Below are 18603 nucleotides of genomic sequence, written 5' to 3' on the forward strand. Positions count from 1 at the left end.
ATATGTTTATGTACATGTCAGAGAGCTGCCCCATAGACATGGGTCACTCCCCTTTTTTTTCTAGTGACATACTTTTAGGCTCATCTGGTCCACAAAGGGGGGCTGAAAATCACTAGATACCAGGGAAGTTTTTGTGTGTGTGTGATAACTGGAGTTCTGTTGACTGTCTGCATGTACTGGTGTTTGACTTGCTGTGTGTGTACTGGCATTTTGCTGGCGGTGTGTGTGTGGACTAGCGCTTGGTGGCGGTGTGCATGGACTGGCGCTTGCTTGGCCGTGTGCATGGATTGGCACGTGGCCAGCGATGCGCATGGATTGGTGCTTGGCTGACTGTGCATGGATGGTGCTTGGCAGGCAGTGTGTGTGGATGGTTTTTGGCTGGCGATGTGCGTGGATGGCGCATGGCTGGTGGTGTGAGCAGCAGCGGCTCCTCCACTATGGCATAGGAACGCCGCCCCATTGCCCCCCAAAAACGTCAGGAAAGGGAAAATAAAACTATGATAAACACTTGTTTTTAATTTTTCTTTCCTACCCTACCTTGGGGGCGGGGGTGACTGAGGGGAGTGGTAGATGCACTTCCTTCAATGTGCAAGACAATTTGGCCGGCTGCCTCAGGCCGGCCAAATCCTCATGCACAGTGAAAGTTTTCTTGGAGAGAGAAGGCACAGATTTACAGTCTGTCAGGGAGAGCGCTCAGGTCAATCCTGAAGCTGCTCTCATGTGGGAGAGCACCTTCAGTATTGGCCGCAGGGCATTCTGGGAGCCTGTCTCACCTGGAGAAAAGCACGATGTGGCCGGCTGCAGATAATGTTTTATTTTTATTGTTCCCACCAGTGACATCTATGTCTGCCCATTACTATCTGCCAGTCCCGACACTAGTCCATCACACCGGCCGCGCCTGGGTGTGCTTGGACTGGATGTGTGGCTTGTGTGGATCTCTGTGTTTTTTCTTTTACCTGCATACCTCAAATTTAGCTAAAAAGTTTGATTTTCCTGACATTTCTGCATGGGAAAGTTGTAGGATCACTGCTCCAGTATAAATTTTCCAACACCCAGAGTTCCCCTCGGCCCATCGATCAAAGTGATACCTCACTTCTGTGGCTGCCCAAAGCAGAGTCAGCCTAAAAACGTATAAAGAAACTGCCCTTTTGTACCCACTTTGTTTCCCCCTCAATCTGTACAGGTTTTTGGCCCTTTCCTGTCACAGGCACTTGGTATCCTCCTTTAGTGAGCAATTTATAGGAAGACTAAGGGGAACGCCGAGTGGTAGAAAATGTGTGCTGTTGCTGTGATCCCACAACTTTCTCACACAAAAATGTGAGGAAAATTGAACTTTTAAGTTAAATGTTCGGTTTGCAGATAATGTTGTTTAGGGAACTGTAGGGGGATATACGCAAACTAGACTTCCCTGGACTCCCCTGGGTGTCTAGTTTTCAGAAATGTCTGGGTTTGGTAGGTTTCCCTATTTGGCTGCCAAGCCCAGGACCAAAAACACAGGTGCCCAGCTATCTACCATTTAACGACCTGGTTTTGCAAAAGGGGCACCAGGGTTTTTTGGTCCTGGACTCGGTGGCCATCTAGGGAAACCTACAAACCCAGACAGTTCTGAAAACTAGAAACCCGGGGAAGTCCAGGGAGGTGCGGCTTGCGTGGATCTCCTGACATTCTTCTAAACAGAATCCCCTGCAAACCTCAAATTTAGCTATAACAAATCATGTTTTCCTCACTTTCTGTGTGGGAAAGTTGTGAGCTCACAGGGCTGCCACACATTTGCTACCACCCAGCTTTCCCCCGGGTTTCCCTATAACAATGGTACCTCACTTGTGTGGGTAGGCCTAATGCCCTCGACAGGAAACGTCCCAAAACGCAACTTGGGCACATCACATTTTCCCAGTGAAAACTGACCCTTTCTTCGCAATGTGCCTAGCTGTAGATTTTGGAACCTCGCTCAGACGGCACCTAAGGAAACATAGCAAACCTGCACATTTTTTAAAACTAGGCATCCAGGGAAACCCATGATGGGGTGACTTGTGCGGCTCTCACCAGGTCTGTTACCCAGAATCCCTTGCAAACCTAAAACTTTGTAAAAAAAAATGAAGGATTATGCTACTTACCCAGTAAGCATCTGTTCTTGGCATGTAGAGGTGTAGATTTACATACTTGTCATACTCCTGCCATCTAGTGTTGGGTCTGGATGTTTGCAAGTTGTTTTACTTCGAAGAAGTCTTAACAGAAACGAGATAAGGGGACTCCTCCTTTCGGTCATAGTGCGCATGGGCATTGATTCCACTATTAAGATTGTTTTCCCATAAGAGGGTAAGAATGGAGTAAGTAAATGTAATAAGAGATGTCCTTTCGTAGACAATGTAAATAAAGCAAACTGCAACAACTAAAGGTGATCAGGGAGGAGGGTGGGCGCATGTGAATCTACAGCACTACATGCCAAGAACAGATGCTTACTGGCTAAGTAGCAATCTGTTCGAGGGATGTGTCCTATAGATGCACATGTTTTGCACAGACCATAAAGCCGTATTCTCCTAAAGCGTTGGCTAACCAGCAGATGTTGCAGTTGTTTGGAAAAGTGTTTTTAGCACTGCCTGTCCTACATTGGGTTGTTGGCGTGCAAGTACCTTCACACAATAAAGATTGGTAAATGATGTGTGTGGTGTAGACCATGTTGCAGCTTTCCAAATGTCAGCGGTAGGCATGTTACCTAAAAAGGCCATAGATGGCCCTATTTATTGAGTGGAATGCGCTCTAGGGGGTATAAAGTTCTTCTAGTTTTTGCACAGCAAGTTTGAATGCATTTAACAATCTATCTTGAAATGCCACATTTAGAAATAGGATTCCCTTTGTGAGGTGGTGTAAATTAAACAAATATTTGTTTTGTTTTACAAATATCTTTTGTTCTTTCGATATAATACAAAGCTCTTTTGACATCAAGTGTATGAAGAGCACGGTTCTGCTACTGAAACAGGTTGAGGAAAAAACACAGGTAACTCAAATGAATCTGGGATTAGTGCTCAGAACAACCCTATCCTTGTGGAGCTGAAAGAAGGGTTCTTCTAAAGGTAATGCCTGTAGCTCACCAACTCTCCTTAATGAAGTGATTGCAATAAGGATTGCAACCTTCCAAGAGAGAAATTGTAAAGGACACTTGTGTAGCGGTTCAAAAGGTGGACCCATACGTCTTAGAAGCACAACATTACGATTCCACACTGGTGCTGGTGGAATAACTCTTTTTAAGCCCTCCATAAATGCTTTGATGACAGGAACTTTGACAAATGTCTGTTTTGCCAATACATAACGACTGCTGCAAGGTGCAATCTAATAGATGTGTAAGCTAGACCACATTGCTCTAAGTGTAAGAGGTAACAGTCAATGTCCTGAACAGAAGCATCTAGAGGTATAATTTTGTTGAAATTACAGTAAACAACAAATTGTTTCCCTTTTGCTGCATAGCAAGCTCTGGTAGTAGGTTTTGCTGCTTTTGTTGCTTCTCTCAGAATAGTCATACTGTGTGGTGGTAAAGGTAAATATCCAAACTATGACTTCAGGAGCCAAACCACTATGTTGAGTTCCTTGGGATTTGGATGCTTGATTTCTCCATGGTTCTGAGTGAGGAGACTGGCAGTGAGATAGAGCTTTCAGTAATTCCACATCAAAAGCTACAACAGGGTGGTGTACCACGGTTGACAGGCCCATGTGGAAGCTATTAATATCAGTGTGAGTGATATTTGCCAGAGTTTCTGCACCAGAAACTGACGGAGTGGGAGAGGCGGAAAAGCGTAAGCAAATATCCCAGACCAATTTACTCATAGGGCATTGCCTTTGGAGAGAGGGTGTGGGAACCTGGAGGCGTAGTTTGGGTATTGCCCGTTGTCTACTGTGGGTAACAGATCTATTTGTGGGCATATCCACAATATGCAGAGGAGGTTGGCAATTTGATTGTTCACTCCTGGGAGGTGTTCTGCCAGAAGGTGCATCTTGTTATGGATTGGCCATTTCCAAATTGTCTGAGACAGGCGTGACAGTTGGAGTGTGCCCCCCATGTTTTTGTACATAGTACATTGCTGCCATGTTTTCTGGGCGGACTAGGACAACTTTGCCTGTGAGATGAGACTGAAAAGCTTTTAGTGCTCGAAAAAATGCTAGAAGCTCTTGATAGTTGATGTGTGTAGCGGGGATGGACGGTTGTCACGACTGGACACGAACTCTGTGAACTCTGTGCCCCCTGGGGGGGGATTTGTCTCTTAAACACCCCCTCTTATCTCCACAGCCGAATGTATGGGGAAGCCCAGCCGAGCATGTCTATGTACCTGACGTAGAGGAAGACGACGATCCCTTTAACTGGGCCGGCCTTGGAGAGTGGGCGGAGTCGCGATCCCCATCAAGAACCGAGGACGAGATTGCACAGGTGTGTTTTATCACCGGAGGCGTTGGAGGTATCGGAGAGCGGAGGACGGAGGCGAGTGTGGAGTTTGAAGACGAGGCGACCGGAGCAACATCAACGGAGATTCGGAGGGAGAGCGGAGACCCGTCGGCGGCGCGGGAGCCAGGAGGCCATCGGCATCACGAGCCGCCCAGCCGCACGTCTGGAGGTGTGTGGCTACACCAGGTACGCAGCCGTATAGCGGGTTGGACCGGGAAGAAGGGAGGATCCGTAACCTGGCCTGGGTTCCCTCTCAAGTGTTCCCCCCCCCCCCCCCCCCCCCCCCATCACGTACCTCTTCCCTCACAGTGTTGTGTTCCCACACCGGTGATGTTCCCTCACTCCTTTTCCCCTGCATGTTTATGAGCACAGCAAGTCAAGAACTGATACCTGGTTCTTTTTCCTTTCCTTTGAGCACGGCCTCGGACGGAGATTGAGCCTGTACAGCCCGCAACACCCGTCACCACGGAGACCGCTGAGAGCAATATAAGGGGCAGACAGGATCGGGATACCGAGGAGGAAGAAAGGTCTGCCCTGTTCCCATGATGCACTGGGCCAGGGACAGACTAATTTGCATATAGCCGAGCTGGGATGGGGCAGTGAGCTAAATAACGGTGATGGATCAAGCCCTGATCTTTGGACTGGGTAAGAGTGGTCTGCTTAATTCAAACACTCTGTTCATCACCACCCCCTTTTCTGAATCGAATTCATATCTATAGTATAGAATACATAGCAGTCCCTCCATTAACGGCGGCCGCCTGTGCCAGCTGCAGAAGTCTGAAAAAGCGTTTTAAGAACAGCCTGCCCTACAGCTGCCTGCTGCTTGGAGTGCACATCTACACAGTAATGTTTAGTAAATGTGTGTGGTGTAGACCATGTGGCTGCTCTACAAATATCTTCCAAAGGAATATTACCAAGGAAAGCCATAGAGGCCCCCAACTTTCGGGTGGAGTGGGCTCGTGGAGGGACCGTTAAAGTGCGCTTAGCCTTGTGATAGCAAATTTGAATGCACTTAACGATCCACCTGGCTATACCTGCTTTGGAAATGGGGTTGCCTTTGTGCTGGGCTGAGAAGGCAACAAAGAGTTGTTGTGTTTTCCTAAAGTCTTTGGTCCTATTGATGTAGTACATCAAGGCTCGTTTGACATCAAGAGTGTGGAGCATTCTTTCGGCAACTGTTTCTGGGTTTTGAAAGAATGCGGGCAGTTCAATGGTCTGATTGACATGGAACTGCGAAACCACTTTAGGAAGAAATTTAGGGTTAGTGCGCAGCACTACCCTGTTGGAGTGAATTTGAATGAATGGCTCTTGTACAGTGAGCGCCTGTAGCTCACTATCACGTCGCAAAGAAGTGATGGCAATGAGAAAAGCCACTTTCCATGGTAAGAACTGAATCTCACATGAATGTAGAGGCTCAAAAGGTGGGCCCATCAACCTGGTGAGGACCACATTGAGGTTCCATACAGGAGCTGGCGGGGTCCTGGGAGGGATGACCCGCTTTAGGCCTTCTAGGAAGGCTTTAATGGCAGGCACTCTGAAGACGGAGAGATGCTGCCTGTTCTGGAGATAAGCCGCTATGGCGGATAAGTGTATCCTGATGGAAGCATATGCTAGATTGCATTTGTAAAGATGTAACAAATAGCAGATGATGTTGGGAGTGGATGCATCTAGCTGGTTGATGTTGTGTGTAGCACAGTAAATGACAAACCGCTTCCATTTTGCTGCATAGCAGGCTCTGGTGGTGGGCTGTCTTGCCTCCCGTATGATATCCATGCATTCAGGAGGCAAGTCAAGGTAGCCAAACTCTAAGACTTCAGGAGCCAGATCGCCAGGTTGAGCTGTTGCGGATCTGGGTGCTGAATGTCGCCATGGCTCTGCGTCAAAAGCTTGGGCGTGAGGTGTAGCCTTTGATGCGGTACCACGGAGAGTTCCAGAAACGTGGTGTACCATGGTTGGCGTGCCCACGTTGGAGCAACCAGGATGAGAGTCATCGAGTGTTGCTTGAGCTTTCTTGCCACCAGCGGTATGAGAGGTGCTGGGGGAAAAGCGTACGCAAATCTGCCTGACCAGTTCATCCATATCGCATTGCCTTGCGACTGTGGGTGAGGGAACCTGGCGGCAAAGCTTTGGCATTTTGCGTTTTCCCTTGTGGCGAACAGGTCTATCTGTGGATGACCCCACTTCTGAAAGTACGGGCGGAGAACTGATGGATGTATTTCCCATTCGTGCATCTGGTGGCTGTACCTGCTGAGCAGGTCCGCCATCTGATTGTCCGTGCCTGGGAGGTGTTCCGCCATGAGGAAGATGTTCCTTTGAATGGCCCACTTCCACATGCTCTGAGCCAGATGAGACAACTGTGGAGAGTGTGTACCTCCCTGCTTCTGGATGTAGTACATGGCTGTCATGTTGTCCGTCCGGATCAACACGACCTTGTTGCACAGATGTACTTTGAATGCTTTCAGTGCCATGAAGATTGCCATCAGTTCTAGGTAGATGATGTGCATCTTCTTTTGCTGTATTGTCCATAGTCCCTGCACTGTGTAATGGAGTACATGAGCTCCCCATCCTTGGAGAGACGCGTCCGCTGTCAGGATGATCTGTGGGACAGGCTCTTGGAACGGTCGGCCCTTGCAAAGGTTGTGTGGATTCCACCAATGCAGAGAGTTGTATGCCCGACCGGTGACCAACACTAGGTCTTTCAACTGTGCCTGAGCCTGATTCCACTGATGCGCTAAGCATTCCTGGAGCGGACGCATATGTAACCTGGCGTGCGGGACTATGAAAATGCAGGAGGCCATCATGCCTATCAACTGCATGAACACTCTCGCAGGAAGCGAGTGTTGCGGTTGGAACTGTTGGATTAGCGACTGGATGTTGTTGATCCGCGCTGAAGTTGGCTGAGCCGTGGCTGCCAGAGTATTGATCGTTGCACCGAGATATTGCCGCACATGGGCTGGCTGAAGGTGCGACTTTGGATAGTTCAGGGAGAACCCCAGACTGTGAAGAAGGTGAATGGTGTGGGACATGTCGGCGGCGCACTGCTGGGCCGACTTTGCCTGAACCAGCCAGTCGTCCAGATAAGGGTAGACATGGATGTGTTGTCTCCTGAGGTTCGCCGCTACTGTCGCCAGACATTTGGTGAACACTCTGGGGGCTGTGGTCACTCCGAAAGGAAGGACCTTGAATTGATAATGCCGATTTTGAATGGTGAATCTGAGGTATTTTTTGTGTGATGGATGGAGTGGAATGTGGAAGTAAGCATCCTTGAGATCTAAGGTTGCGAGGAAGTCTCCCTGATTGAGGAGCGGAAGAACCTGTTGCAGCGTTAGCATGTGGAAGTGTTCTGAGAGAATGTACTGGTTTAGGGGCCTGAGGTCCAGAATAGGCCTGAGGGGCCCGTCCTTCTTTGGGATTAAGAAGTACAGGGAGTACACCCCTGTGCCTTCCTCCTCCACTGGCACGAGCTCTATAGCGCCCTTTTGCAGCATGACGACAACCTCTTGCTGCAATAAGTGCAAATGCTCTGTGGACATAGGACGGTGTTTTGGTGGTATGTTGGGTGGAGTGGATGTGAGCTCCAAACAATAGCCGTACTGGATAAGTTTCCTGACCCACCTGTCTGTGGTGATGGTTTTCCAGACTGGCAGGAACCGCTGGAGCCTCCCCCCCGACAGGCGTGGAATGATCGGGGGGCAGTGACAGGGCGTCACTGTTTGTTGGAGGCAGAGGAACGGGAGTTGTTGTTGCCCTTGCCTCTGCCCTTGGCGTTGTTGCCCCGATAACCTCCTCTATTCTGTTTGGGGTAAGAGGATTGCGCCCACCTTTACTGAAATGCGTTTGCTGGGACATCTGGCCTCTGGAAACACCCCTATTGCCTGAGCGACGAAAAGTGCTCCCCCGAAACTGTTGGGATTGGAGAGCTCCCATGGACATGGCAGTCTCGGTATCCTTTTTTATTTTTTCCAAGGTGGTACCTCTGGACCAAATAATCTGTCAGGGTTAACTGGCTGGTTGAGGATGGTAGTTTGGATCTCAGGCTTAAATCCAGAGATTCTGAGCCATGCCTGTCGTCTTAACATCACACTGGTGTTAATTGCCCTGGCTGCAGTATCGGCAACGTCCAGTGCACACTTTATTGAAGCGTTGGAGATGAGCTTCCCTTCCTGGATAAGCATCTCCGCAGCCTCCTTATATTGGTCTGGGAGATGTTGCAACAGGGTCTCTAGTGTATCGTAGTGTGCCCTGTCGTAGCGTGCCAAGAGTGCCTGCGTGTTAGAGATACGCCATATGTTGGCCGCCTGAGCTGCTACTCTCTTTCCCGATGCTTCTAGCACTTTGGACTCCTTGTCCGGGGGATGAGGTTCACCAGTGGTCTGCGAATTCGCCCTCTTGCGTGCATTAGAAACGACCAGAGAGTCCAATGGCAACTGGCCCTTGATGTAAGTGGGATCGCCAGGTGCTAGTTGGTATTTCTTTTCAATTCTAGGGTTGACCACCCTTGCCCGTGTGGGCTCCTTGAAAATGTCTGCAGCATGTTTGAGGACCCCTTTGAGCATTGGGAGGGTTTTCACAGTTTTTTCAGCTGCTGAAAAAGTGTCAAAGAGGAAGTCCACCTCCACAGGGTCAGCATGGAGTTCAACGTCGTGGTTCTTAGCTGCCATTTCAATCAAGGCATTGAATGCCGCAGAATCCTCAGTGGGAGACGTTTTGATATTGTATATCTGAGGGTCGAGAGTGGGTTGCTGATCCCCCTGGTCACCTGTGTCCACCCATGCGTCCTGTTGTGCACCAGGATTAGCGTGGGTCGGGAAGCTGTATTCCTCATCTTGATCCCCAGCATCCTCGGCATCGGAATAAGTTGGCGAGGGCGTGGCAATTCTTTGAGTCCGAGGAGTCAATGGTTCGACCAAGACTGGTGCATCAGAAGCAGGACTTTTGCGCTTCAAAGGAATGGTATACGACTCCAAAGGCGTCGTCGCCGTAATTTTTCGCTTGTAAAGCGTAAGTTTCCCAGTGTCGGCATCGATGAAACGTTCCGACTGTTCCTCCAGTAATGGTGGTCGATGCGTCAAGCCCCCAGCCGGGAGAGTAGGCGTCTACCCCACAGCACTGTGCGTTTTCGCTTCGGGCGCCGCCCGTGGTGCGAAGGCCTTCGGTGCTACCTTCGGCGGCAACGTGAAGAGGAGTGGCGTCGATGACTTGGAGGTGGGAACCGACTGTTTTGGCGCGGGAGGCGGTGTGGGGTCTACCGCCGAGGCCTTGTCCCTGATACGCTTGAGGGAGTCCGAGACCTGCTTCGTGAATGAAGCGGATGGTTTCGCCGATACGACAAACGACCTCGGTCCAGCAACGTGGGAAGACTCGATCGTTGACGACTTTTGCTGGTCGGTCCGAGGCGTGCCCGTGGTGGTGTCCTGGGCAACCGCTTTAGGGGCACCAACCTTCGGCTCGATGCCCTTGCTGGTCTTCGGCTCGACGCTCTTTGCGGCCTTTGGTGCAGCGGCCCTTGCTCGGCTTCGGTTCGATGCCCGATCCGGACTTCGGCTCGACGCCCCTGCTCGACGGAGTCTGGACGGCCTTTTTGTGCTTCAGCTCGACGCCTGTAGTCTGCTTTGGCTGGACTGATTTTACAGACTTTGCCGGGTCGACAGGCTTCTTCGGCTTGGGCTGTCCCGACACCTCAGGGGACGAGGGTGTCGACGGTGGATCAGAAGGTTTCGGTTTCGATTGCGCCTGAACCACTTTAGGTTGTTCGGACACCGAAGCTTTCACTTTCGGTTTCTTCAATGGCGGCTCCGTCGAAGTGTCCGTGGCCGGGCCGGGAGGCGGGGCCGTGGATTGTGGTAGAAGGTCTTGGGTAAGGCCGATAGGCAATCCCTCGACCTGAGCCTTCGTAAGTGTTCGAACGGGGCATAGCTCTTCCTCTGAGCTATCTTTCATGGCCCCATAGGCCTCATCGTCGTCTCCTACCTCGTCGACGACTTCTTCTACGGGTAGGTCTTCGACATCCACTTGAGGGTCGTAGTCGACTCCTTCCGCTGGAGGCGAAATTTGCAGGTGAACGTCGTGTTCGTCTGCTTCATCGCTGTCGAAGATGTCCACCGGTGCCGGGGCCGACTGCCGGGCCTCCATGCGCGCCACGCGCCGAAGCCGAATCGTCTTCTTCGAACGAAACCTGGAACAAGCCATACAGTTGGCTTCATCGTGGTCCGGCGACAGGCACTTGTTGCACACCGGGTGGACGTCGATGTGTGGGTACTTCGATCCGCACACGGGACACTTCTTGAATGGGCTCCGTTCCATGTCGCATTGTCGAGGGTCTTGCTGCGTCGACTGGGCCTCGAGCTCCAAAGAGTTACACGACTACTTGGATGTTGAACTCGGAAGCGAGTCCGAACAGAACCGGGCACCGAACGCAAACAATACCGACGATAAAGAGAGAAAAAGGCCGTTTGGCCTCGAGAATTATGTCGATTCCGAACTGAGAGAACGAAAGTACATCCGAACCCAATGGCGGAAAAAAACAATCTGGGGAGGGAGTCGATGCCCATGCGCACTGTAGTCCAGGGGAGGAGCCACCTATCTCGTGATACTTCGAAGACTCTTCCAGGACAACAATGTGCAATCATCCGGACCCAACACTAGGCGGCGATCTATGCTATAGATATGAATTCAGCAGCCCACATGCCTCGAACAATATTATCGTCAAGGGTAGAGTGGATTGCGCACCGAGGGGAAACCAAAAAATGGTTTTCGAACTGGAGCGCAGCAATACACGTCCGATCCCGATGGCAGAAAAAAAACAATCTAACAAAGGAGTCGATGTCCATGCCCACTATCACCGAAAGGAGGAGTCACCTTACCTCGTGACTGGAAAGACTTCTTTTTGAAGAAAAACAAATTGCAAACATCCGGACTTAACACTAGATGGCAGGAGTATGCAAAGCTTGTGTATCTAAAGCACGCATGCCTCAAACACACATTTTCCTCACATTTCTGTGATGGAAAGTTCTGGAATCTGCGTGGGGCCACAAACTTCCACCCACCAAGGATTCCTGCAAGTCTCCTGATAAAAACGGTACTTCACTTGTATGGGTAGTACCAGTGACAGGAAATGCCCCAAAACGTACTGTGGACACTTCAAAATTATCATTGCAAACCTATCTGGTTTTGCGAGGGAGTCACCTGCATTTATGTTCCCAGGCTCAGCGGCCATCTAGGGAAACCGACCAAACCCAGACACTTCTGAAAACTAGACATCCAGGCGAGTCCAGGGAAGTGTGACTTGCATGGATCTCCCAAACATTTTCCTACCCAGAATCCCAGGCAAACCTCAAATTTAGCTAAAAAATATATATCATTTTCCTCACATTTGTGTGTGGGAAATTTGTGGAATAACCGGGTTGACATAAATTTCCTAGTACCCAACGTTCCCATAGATCTGCCGATAAAAATGGTACCTCACTTGTGTGTGTGGACATAGGGGAAAACAGAATTGTAGAACCAGTGTTCTTACCATGCAAGGTACAGCTCAGTTATTGGCTATGGGTATCTTGGGTTCTTAGTGAACCTATAAGTTCTATATATCACCACAGCAAGAAGGGTCCAGGGGACATAACGGTATCTGCCATACTTAGAAAAAGTTACAGGTGGAAACATTGGCACAAATGGCTGTTTTTTCAAATCAATTTCAATATATTTTATTTCAACCGTTACTTTCTATAGGAACACTTTGAAGAATCTACACAAATGCCCATTGCTGAATTCAGAATGTTGTCTATTTTTCAGAAATTTATAACTTGCCGGAATCCACTATTGGTTTCACACACATTTCTACCACTAACTGGAAGGCGGTTGAAAGCACAAAAATTAGGAAAAATAGGCCATGTCCCAGTAAAATGCCAAAACATAACATATGCAGGGAAAAAACAGACGTTTTCTTCTGTAGGACTTTCCCCCCCCCAAAATCTGTATTTTGGCAAATTTCTCATTCCCCTCCAAGGAAATCAACAAACCCTGGGTACCTTTAGAATCCTCAAGATGCAAATTTGACATGTATACCTTATATGGCCAAAAAGTTACAGGGGCCTAAGCGCGAACTACCCCTAATAAACAAAAAGGCTTAGGCTGAGTCCTAGCAGCGAAATTAACAGAAGACAAATACTTAGAAAAATCAATCAATCATGACATTTGTATAGTGCGCTACTCACCCGGAAGGGTCTCAAGGCGCTGGGGTGAGAGGGGTCCGTTACTGCTCGAAAAGCCAGGTCTTGAGCTGCTTCCTGAAGGAGAGATGGTCCTGGGTTCGCCGGAGGTGGATGGGGAGGGAGTTCCATGTCTTGGCTTTTAGGTAGGAGAAGGATCTTCCCCCGGCGGTGGCTCTGCGGATGCGTGGGACGGAGGCGAGGGCGAGGCTTGTCGACCGTAGCTGGCGGGTGGGCGTGTAGAAGGTCAGGCGGTTCTTGAGGTACTTGGGGCCCAGGTCGTGGAGAGCCTTGTGTGCGTGGGTGAGAAGTCTGAACGTGATCCTCTTGCTGATGGGGAGCCAGTGCAGGTCTCAGGTGGCCGGAGATGTGGCTGTGTCGGGGGATGTCCAGGATGAGTCATGCGGAGGCGTTCTGGATGCGCTGGAGTCTTTTCTGTAGTTTGGCTGTGGTTCGGCGTAGAGGGTGTTTCCGGAGTCCAGTCGGCTGGTGACGAGTGCCTGGGTGACAGTCTTCCTGGTTTCGGTAGTGATCCATCGGAAGATCTTTCGGAGCATGCGCAGGGTGTTGAAGCACAATGATGAGACGGCGTTGACTTGTCTGGTTATCGAGAGGGAGGAGTCCAGGACGAAGCCCAGGTTGCGTGCGTGGTCTGTTGGCTTGGGAGTGGTGCCCAGGGCAGGTGGCCACCAGGAGTCGTCCCAGGCGGAGGGAGATGATCCCAGGATGAGGACTTCCATCTTGTCTGAGTTCAGTTTCAGACGGCTGTTCTTCATCCACTCGGCGACGTCTTCCATCCCTTCGTGTAGGCTGGTTCTGGCGGTGGCTGGGTCGTTGGTGAGGGAGAGGATCAGCTGGGTGTCTTCGGCGTAGGAGATGATGTTGAGGTTGTGTTGGCGTGCGATGGCTGCGAGGGGGCTCATGTAGACGTTGAAGAGGGTGGGGCTGAGTGATGATCCCTGTGGTACGCCGCAGATGACTTCGGTGGCCTCGGAACTGAATGGGGGGAGGCGGACTCTCTGGGTTCTTCCGGCGAGGAACGAGATGATCCACTCCAGTGCCTTCTCTTGGATTCCGATGTTGCTGAGGCGCTGCACTAGGGTGCGGTGGCAGACAGTGTCGAATGCTGCGGAGAGGTCCAGGAGGATGAGGGCCGCTGTTTCCCCGTTGTCGAGCAGGGATCTGAATAAAATAGGTAGAGTTTGCATACAAGATCCATAGGAATCAAATAACCAATATCAACTCATGCTCCAAACTTGCTTGCTACGACAGCCAGCTTTAAAATACTCACATTTAGGCCTTGAATGAAATAACAACGGAGTGCCTAATCAAAAGTCACATAACAGAGAAGGGAATTAAACGTAATTCGCAATCCTTTATATTCCGAAGGGTAACAAACACAATTACTATCATTTTAAAATGTAAGTGTTCCTAACCTGTAACATACAAACCTTTTTTATACCACCCTTTCAATTTATTTCTCAATCACTTTCCATTAACTAATCAAACAAAAAAGAATATGATACAGAGAAAGAGCATGTTTCAGTACTATTTGCAGAACGGCCTACCATAGTCAGTTTCAAATTAACAAGTGTTATAAAAATCATGTTTTTAATACCTAACATTTACTGTGCTTTATAAATACAAACAGGCCATTCTACCTCGTTTTCAGTTAGTAGCAAGTTAATACACCTATGACAGGTTGCCAACAGTCAAGATCAGACCCATAAAGTAGAAGAAAGTACAAAAGGATGCAGCACTTCCACCACAAGACAGTACTTACTTTGCAGCGGTCTGTATATGCTGATGCTTGTTTTTCTTTGCAGGCATCGAGCCATTTTGATGCTGACGCACAACATGTGCAACTCCAACATTTAAGGGTTGGGCGGCTGCTAGAGTTACATGGTTGGTAAGTAACGATGGCTGTTGCATAATGGTACTATACTGATTTCCATGGGAATGGACATTCCTAAAAGTGGACAGATTTTAGACATAAACACAGAGGATGACTAACACATGAGAAGAAACCTCAAACATGTCTGAAGAAATATGAAATTTCACAGGAAAATTCCGAAACTCCAAAAAAAAGGTTCTACTGATTGAAGGAAAGATAGCGCCAATACCAACTCAGTTTAACTATTTAAAGATCTAGTTATCAGACTCAAAATATTGTAAATATGATGTGCAATTGTACCTGGACAACATATGGCGTTTACTACTACTGTCGAAAACACAGGTAAATCAGGGAATCCTAGAATCATCTAAAGCTTTATAGAGAAAAACCTGTAACAAATGGTTGTCCTAAATACCAGGGTAGCTTATCTTGTTTATGAGGTAGCGGAATCTTTGAAAATGAGCCCACATCCCCAGCCCATAATAAGCGCCTGTTCTGGTGTGCTAACAAGCTCCTGTATATTCCTGGCTGGCTCTTTTCATACAGGTAAAATAATACCTCAATGACGAATATCAGTGGTGGTTCACAGTAATGTACTGTCAATTAGACAAAGCATAAATTATTTAATTGGCACAATTCAGCCAAAAGATCACTAAACTGCGCAGTTTTTCATTCAATAGCAGCTTAACCAGCAGAGGGCAAATGTGAACTAACACTGATGTTTCTTAACCATCCAGTCCCTCGTGCTCTTTAATTTTTCAGTCACATTTCTAACAATGCTCACCTCCAGTCAGCTAGTTGCTGGTTACTTCCAATTGTTTCTGGGATCACAGCTGCGGATGGGACAGGATTATGAAGTGTAACACCAGGGAGCTGTTGCCACGTAGAAGGCAATAAAATTTGTTGAGTTCCTCCAGGCCACGCCTGCTGGGAGAAAACAAAAAAAGACACAAGAAAACAAAACAACTTTCTTTAAAGTAATCTTGGATACCCTAGACATTCCCCAAGAAGAAAAAAAACATGTATAAGGATATAGATCGTTCACTTGCAGAGGTAAAGCTAAGCAAGGCGGGCTATCATTCGTAAACTATTTCTTAATGCAGAACGTAGGAAACGGTAGTCAGATGGAAAGGGGGGTGGCAGATGGTTACGGGGATGTCTACTGAATCATCAACGACTCAGATAAACCCATTTTAAATGTAACTTTTTAAGGCTAAATGCATAATTGGGTTGTTTCAGTCCAGTTAGGGTATTTTGCTGGCCAATTTAAAAGAGAATGAAAAGAATGATAGACAATGCAAACATGTATTACAATTTTCAGCTAGTGTGCATTTTGGTTTGCCACTTGTTTTATTTGTCATTTTTAATTATTTAAATTGTATAGCAGTAGGCAAAATCCTGCTAAACCCATGGTTAGGTCGTATGACATGAATCTTTTTGTTTCTTTAATTCAAGCAATCTTAAATTCAGGGCTACGGCACAAATAACAGCTTATGAAAGTAGATTCACGGGCTAATCTACTTTTAACACTAGCCAACATGCTTTCTAATTTATTTGTGTATTGACTTGGGGGGGGGGGAGGTGGGGAAGGCAATAATATTTTTGTCTGAATGATGGGGTGAACGGTCCTAATCCCTTACTCGCCAAAGAATGAGCATGTAGTGTTCTCTTTTACTCTTGCCCTAGACAGGGGGTGCAACCCCTGACCCCCTAAGGTGAGTATGAAGCAACAGGTTTTTGTCAGGGCAGAATATTTTTCATCTATGATTTTTACTGGAAAAAATTCAAATTATTCATGTGAAGTATTTGAACATTTATTTGCACTCTGTTCGCCAGAGTGGGTGAGAAGAGTGAACAGTCAACACGTGTTTCACCCCTTACATGGCCATCCGGCCTGGGACTTCCTCAGGGCAGTTCGAAGTAAATTGCAGTCTGTCAGCGTCGTAGATATTGGAGTTTCGTTTAGGTTTCTCTAGTCAAGGCGTAATGCCAGGCGTGTCTTTCTAGTCCGGTGTCTTCTTTTATTTTTGTCTGAGGCTTTCATGAGGTCACCCATGTAGAAGCACTTTAATGTTCTTATCCATACCATGGGGTGCTGATGCCCGGATAGAAGATGATCAAAAATACTACATTTTTTTAATGGTTGTATGCAGTCCAATAAATTGAGTAAATTTGACTATAATCTAAGTGCACCTTTTAGGGCAGGATGAGACTAAGCGGGAAAGGTATTATTTTGCAATGACAAAGAGAGGCACATTTGGTATTCTTAAACGACCTTATTGGCCTTTCATTCCAATGTAGTTTTACTCAGTGTTCAACAAGATTACAGTTTTTCCCCATATCTTTGATCTTGCATTCATACTTCTAGCAAACGATGTTTAAATAAATAAATAAAAATAGATTGGGATTTGAGAACATTTTGAAATCTATTCAAGACAACAGTTTTCTGACTTTGATGGACAAGACAGATTTTTATTTTCCCTTATTGAACATATGAAAGAATGAACGTCCCTCCCAAATACCCTCGTAAAAAGAGGCTTCTCTAATAACATATTTTAAACAGTTTTTCAAAATCTGCCCAGCAGGATGCCCTACATCTGGAAATATTGATTTTGACGATCATGAGCCACTATCCTTCATCAACAAATGCACCTCTAACCTGGGGGGGTTACAGGACTTGTGTGAAGCATGAAAAATTAGCAACTCATCATACTCCTTTAAGCATGATAGTCCTCCCAATTTTTCTATTGCCTTTCTAGAAAAGGACTTTGGCTAATGATTTCTCCCTTTGTTGTGCATAGGCCTGGCGTTTCCTCAACTTTGTAGAACACAGCTTTGTTTGTCATAGCTAATCATTAGATCATAAGTTAATTTTAAAGTTATATATAGATTCCAATGTTACATACATATTTAATTCAAAATGTTTAAACATAAAAGATGCTTATAGAATTATTACTCAATTAAAAAACTGCTACTCAGTTTGATTTTGTAAAGATCAAGCCTCAGTTTTCCACGTCCAAAATGTTTACATCGATGCTTAATTGGGCTAGGACTCTAGATTTCACAGGGTATAGGCCTACCTGATCCACTTTTCCAACTATATGCCTTAGGGCTATGCCTGAATTCTCATTGGGAAAATAAACTCAGCAAACATTTTGAAGACGACAATATGTTTCTGGATGTAAGGTTTGTCTGATCTATCTATGCTTGCCAAGTCCAAATTTTTAACTTAAGCATTTATACAGTTTTCGTTATTCCTTGATGTTGAAATCCAGTTTGCCACTCATGGCTGTCACAGTTATGCCTATAACCTTCAGAACTTGCTAGGAATGGAGAAAGGTATGGATGCTTTTGTTCACTCTCTATTTCATGTAATGTTCCCTTAAGTAGGAATTCAGTTCAGCTTACCAGTTTACTTTTAAGTTACCACCCTTTCTAATACAGATACCACAAAATTGTGATCAGTCCCGCAACTCGCATCACCATCACAAAAACTGCATTATTAGACCCAGCCCATTACATCAGCATGGCAAGCCTCAGAGAGCGCTTCGATCTCCAGAGCCATAGATCAAATTTACAAAAAATAATGCAGTGTGGAACAACTTTAGACTACCTGCCGATGTCGAGCTATGGAGAATCATAACGTCATTAAAACCCTCTAATGTTCCTTTGCCTGGCAAATTATTGAAAGAGCTTAGATTTGCCATTCTCCCACTCTGGTCCTTGATTATCCATGAATCTCTCTTACAGGGTAGGATTCCTGACTGCCTAAAGATAGGACAAGTCACACCCATTCCAAAAAAGCCTAACGTAGACCTATCAGATCCCAACAATTTCCATCCAATTTCCAATATCATGACTCTAGCTAAACTTCTTGAGGAATGCGTACACAAACAACTGTGCAATCACATTGAAAAGTTTCAGCTACTTGACCAAATCCAATCTGGTTTTAGAGCAGGTTATAGTACTGAAACGGCTCTAAGTCACATTGCTGATGACACCCTGAGACTACTTGACCAGAATGAACTGTGCCTACTTATTCTTCTTGATCTATCCTCAGTGTTTGACACGGT

The 18603-nt window shown here is 47.2% G+C and overlaps 1 protein-coding gene across 15 annotated transcripts in view; it reads right to left on the reverse strand.

Moving 5' to 3' along the window:
• HIPK1 (homeodomain interacting protein kinase 1) overlaps positions 1-18603 on the reverse strand; it is a 700213-nt gene that overhangs the window by 111762 nt on the left and 569848 nt on the right. For 8 of the 15 annotated variants that reach the window (XM_078644411.1, XM_078644416.1, XM_078644412.1 and 5 more), the window contains 2 exons: positions 15315-15457; positions 14420-14605 (listed from right to left, as the gene is read on the reverse strand). In XM_078644411.1, the coding sequence (XP_078500537.1) occupies positions 14420-14605; positions 15315-15457 (329 nt within the window). The remainder of the gene's footprint in view (positions 1-14419; positions 14606-15314; positions 15458-18603) is intronic. The other 7 variants (XM_078644414.1, XM_078644417.1, XM_078644415.1 and 4 more) reach the window with 1 other exon arrangement.

Source organism: Lissotriton helveticus, chromosome 5_1 (genome assembly GCF_964261635.1).
Source record: "Lissotriton helveticus chromosome 5_1, aLisHel1.1, whole genome shotgun sequence".
In the NCBI taxonomy this organism is placed as follows: Eukaryota; Metazoa; Chordata; class Amphibia; order Caudata; family Salamandridae; genus Lissotriton; species Lissotriton helveticus.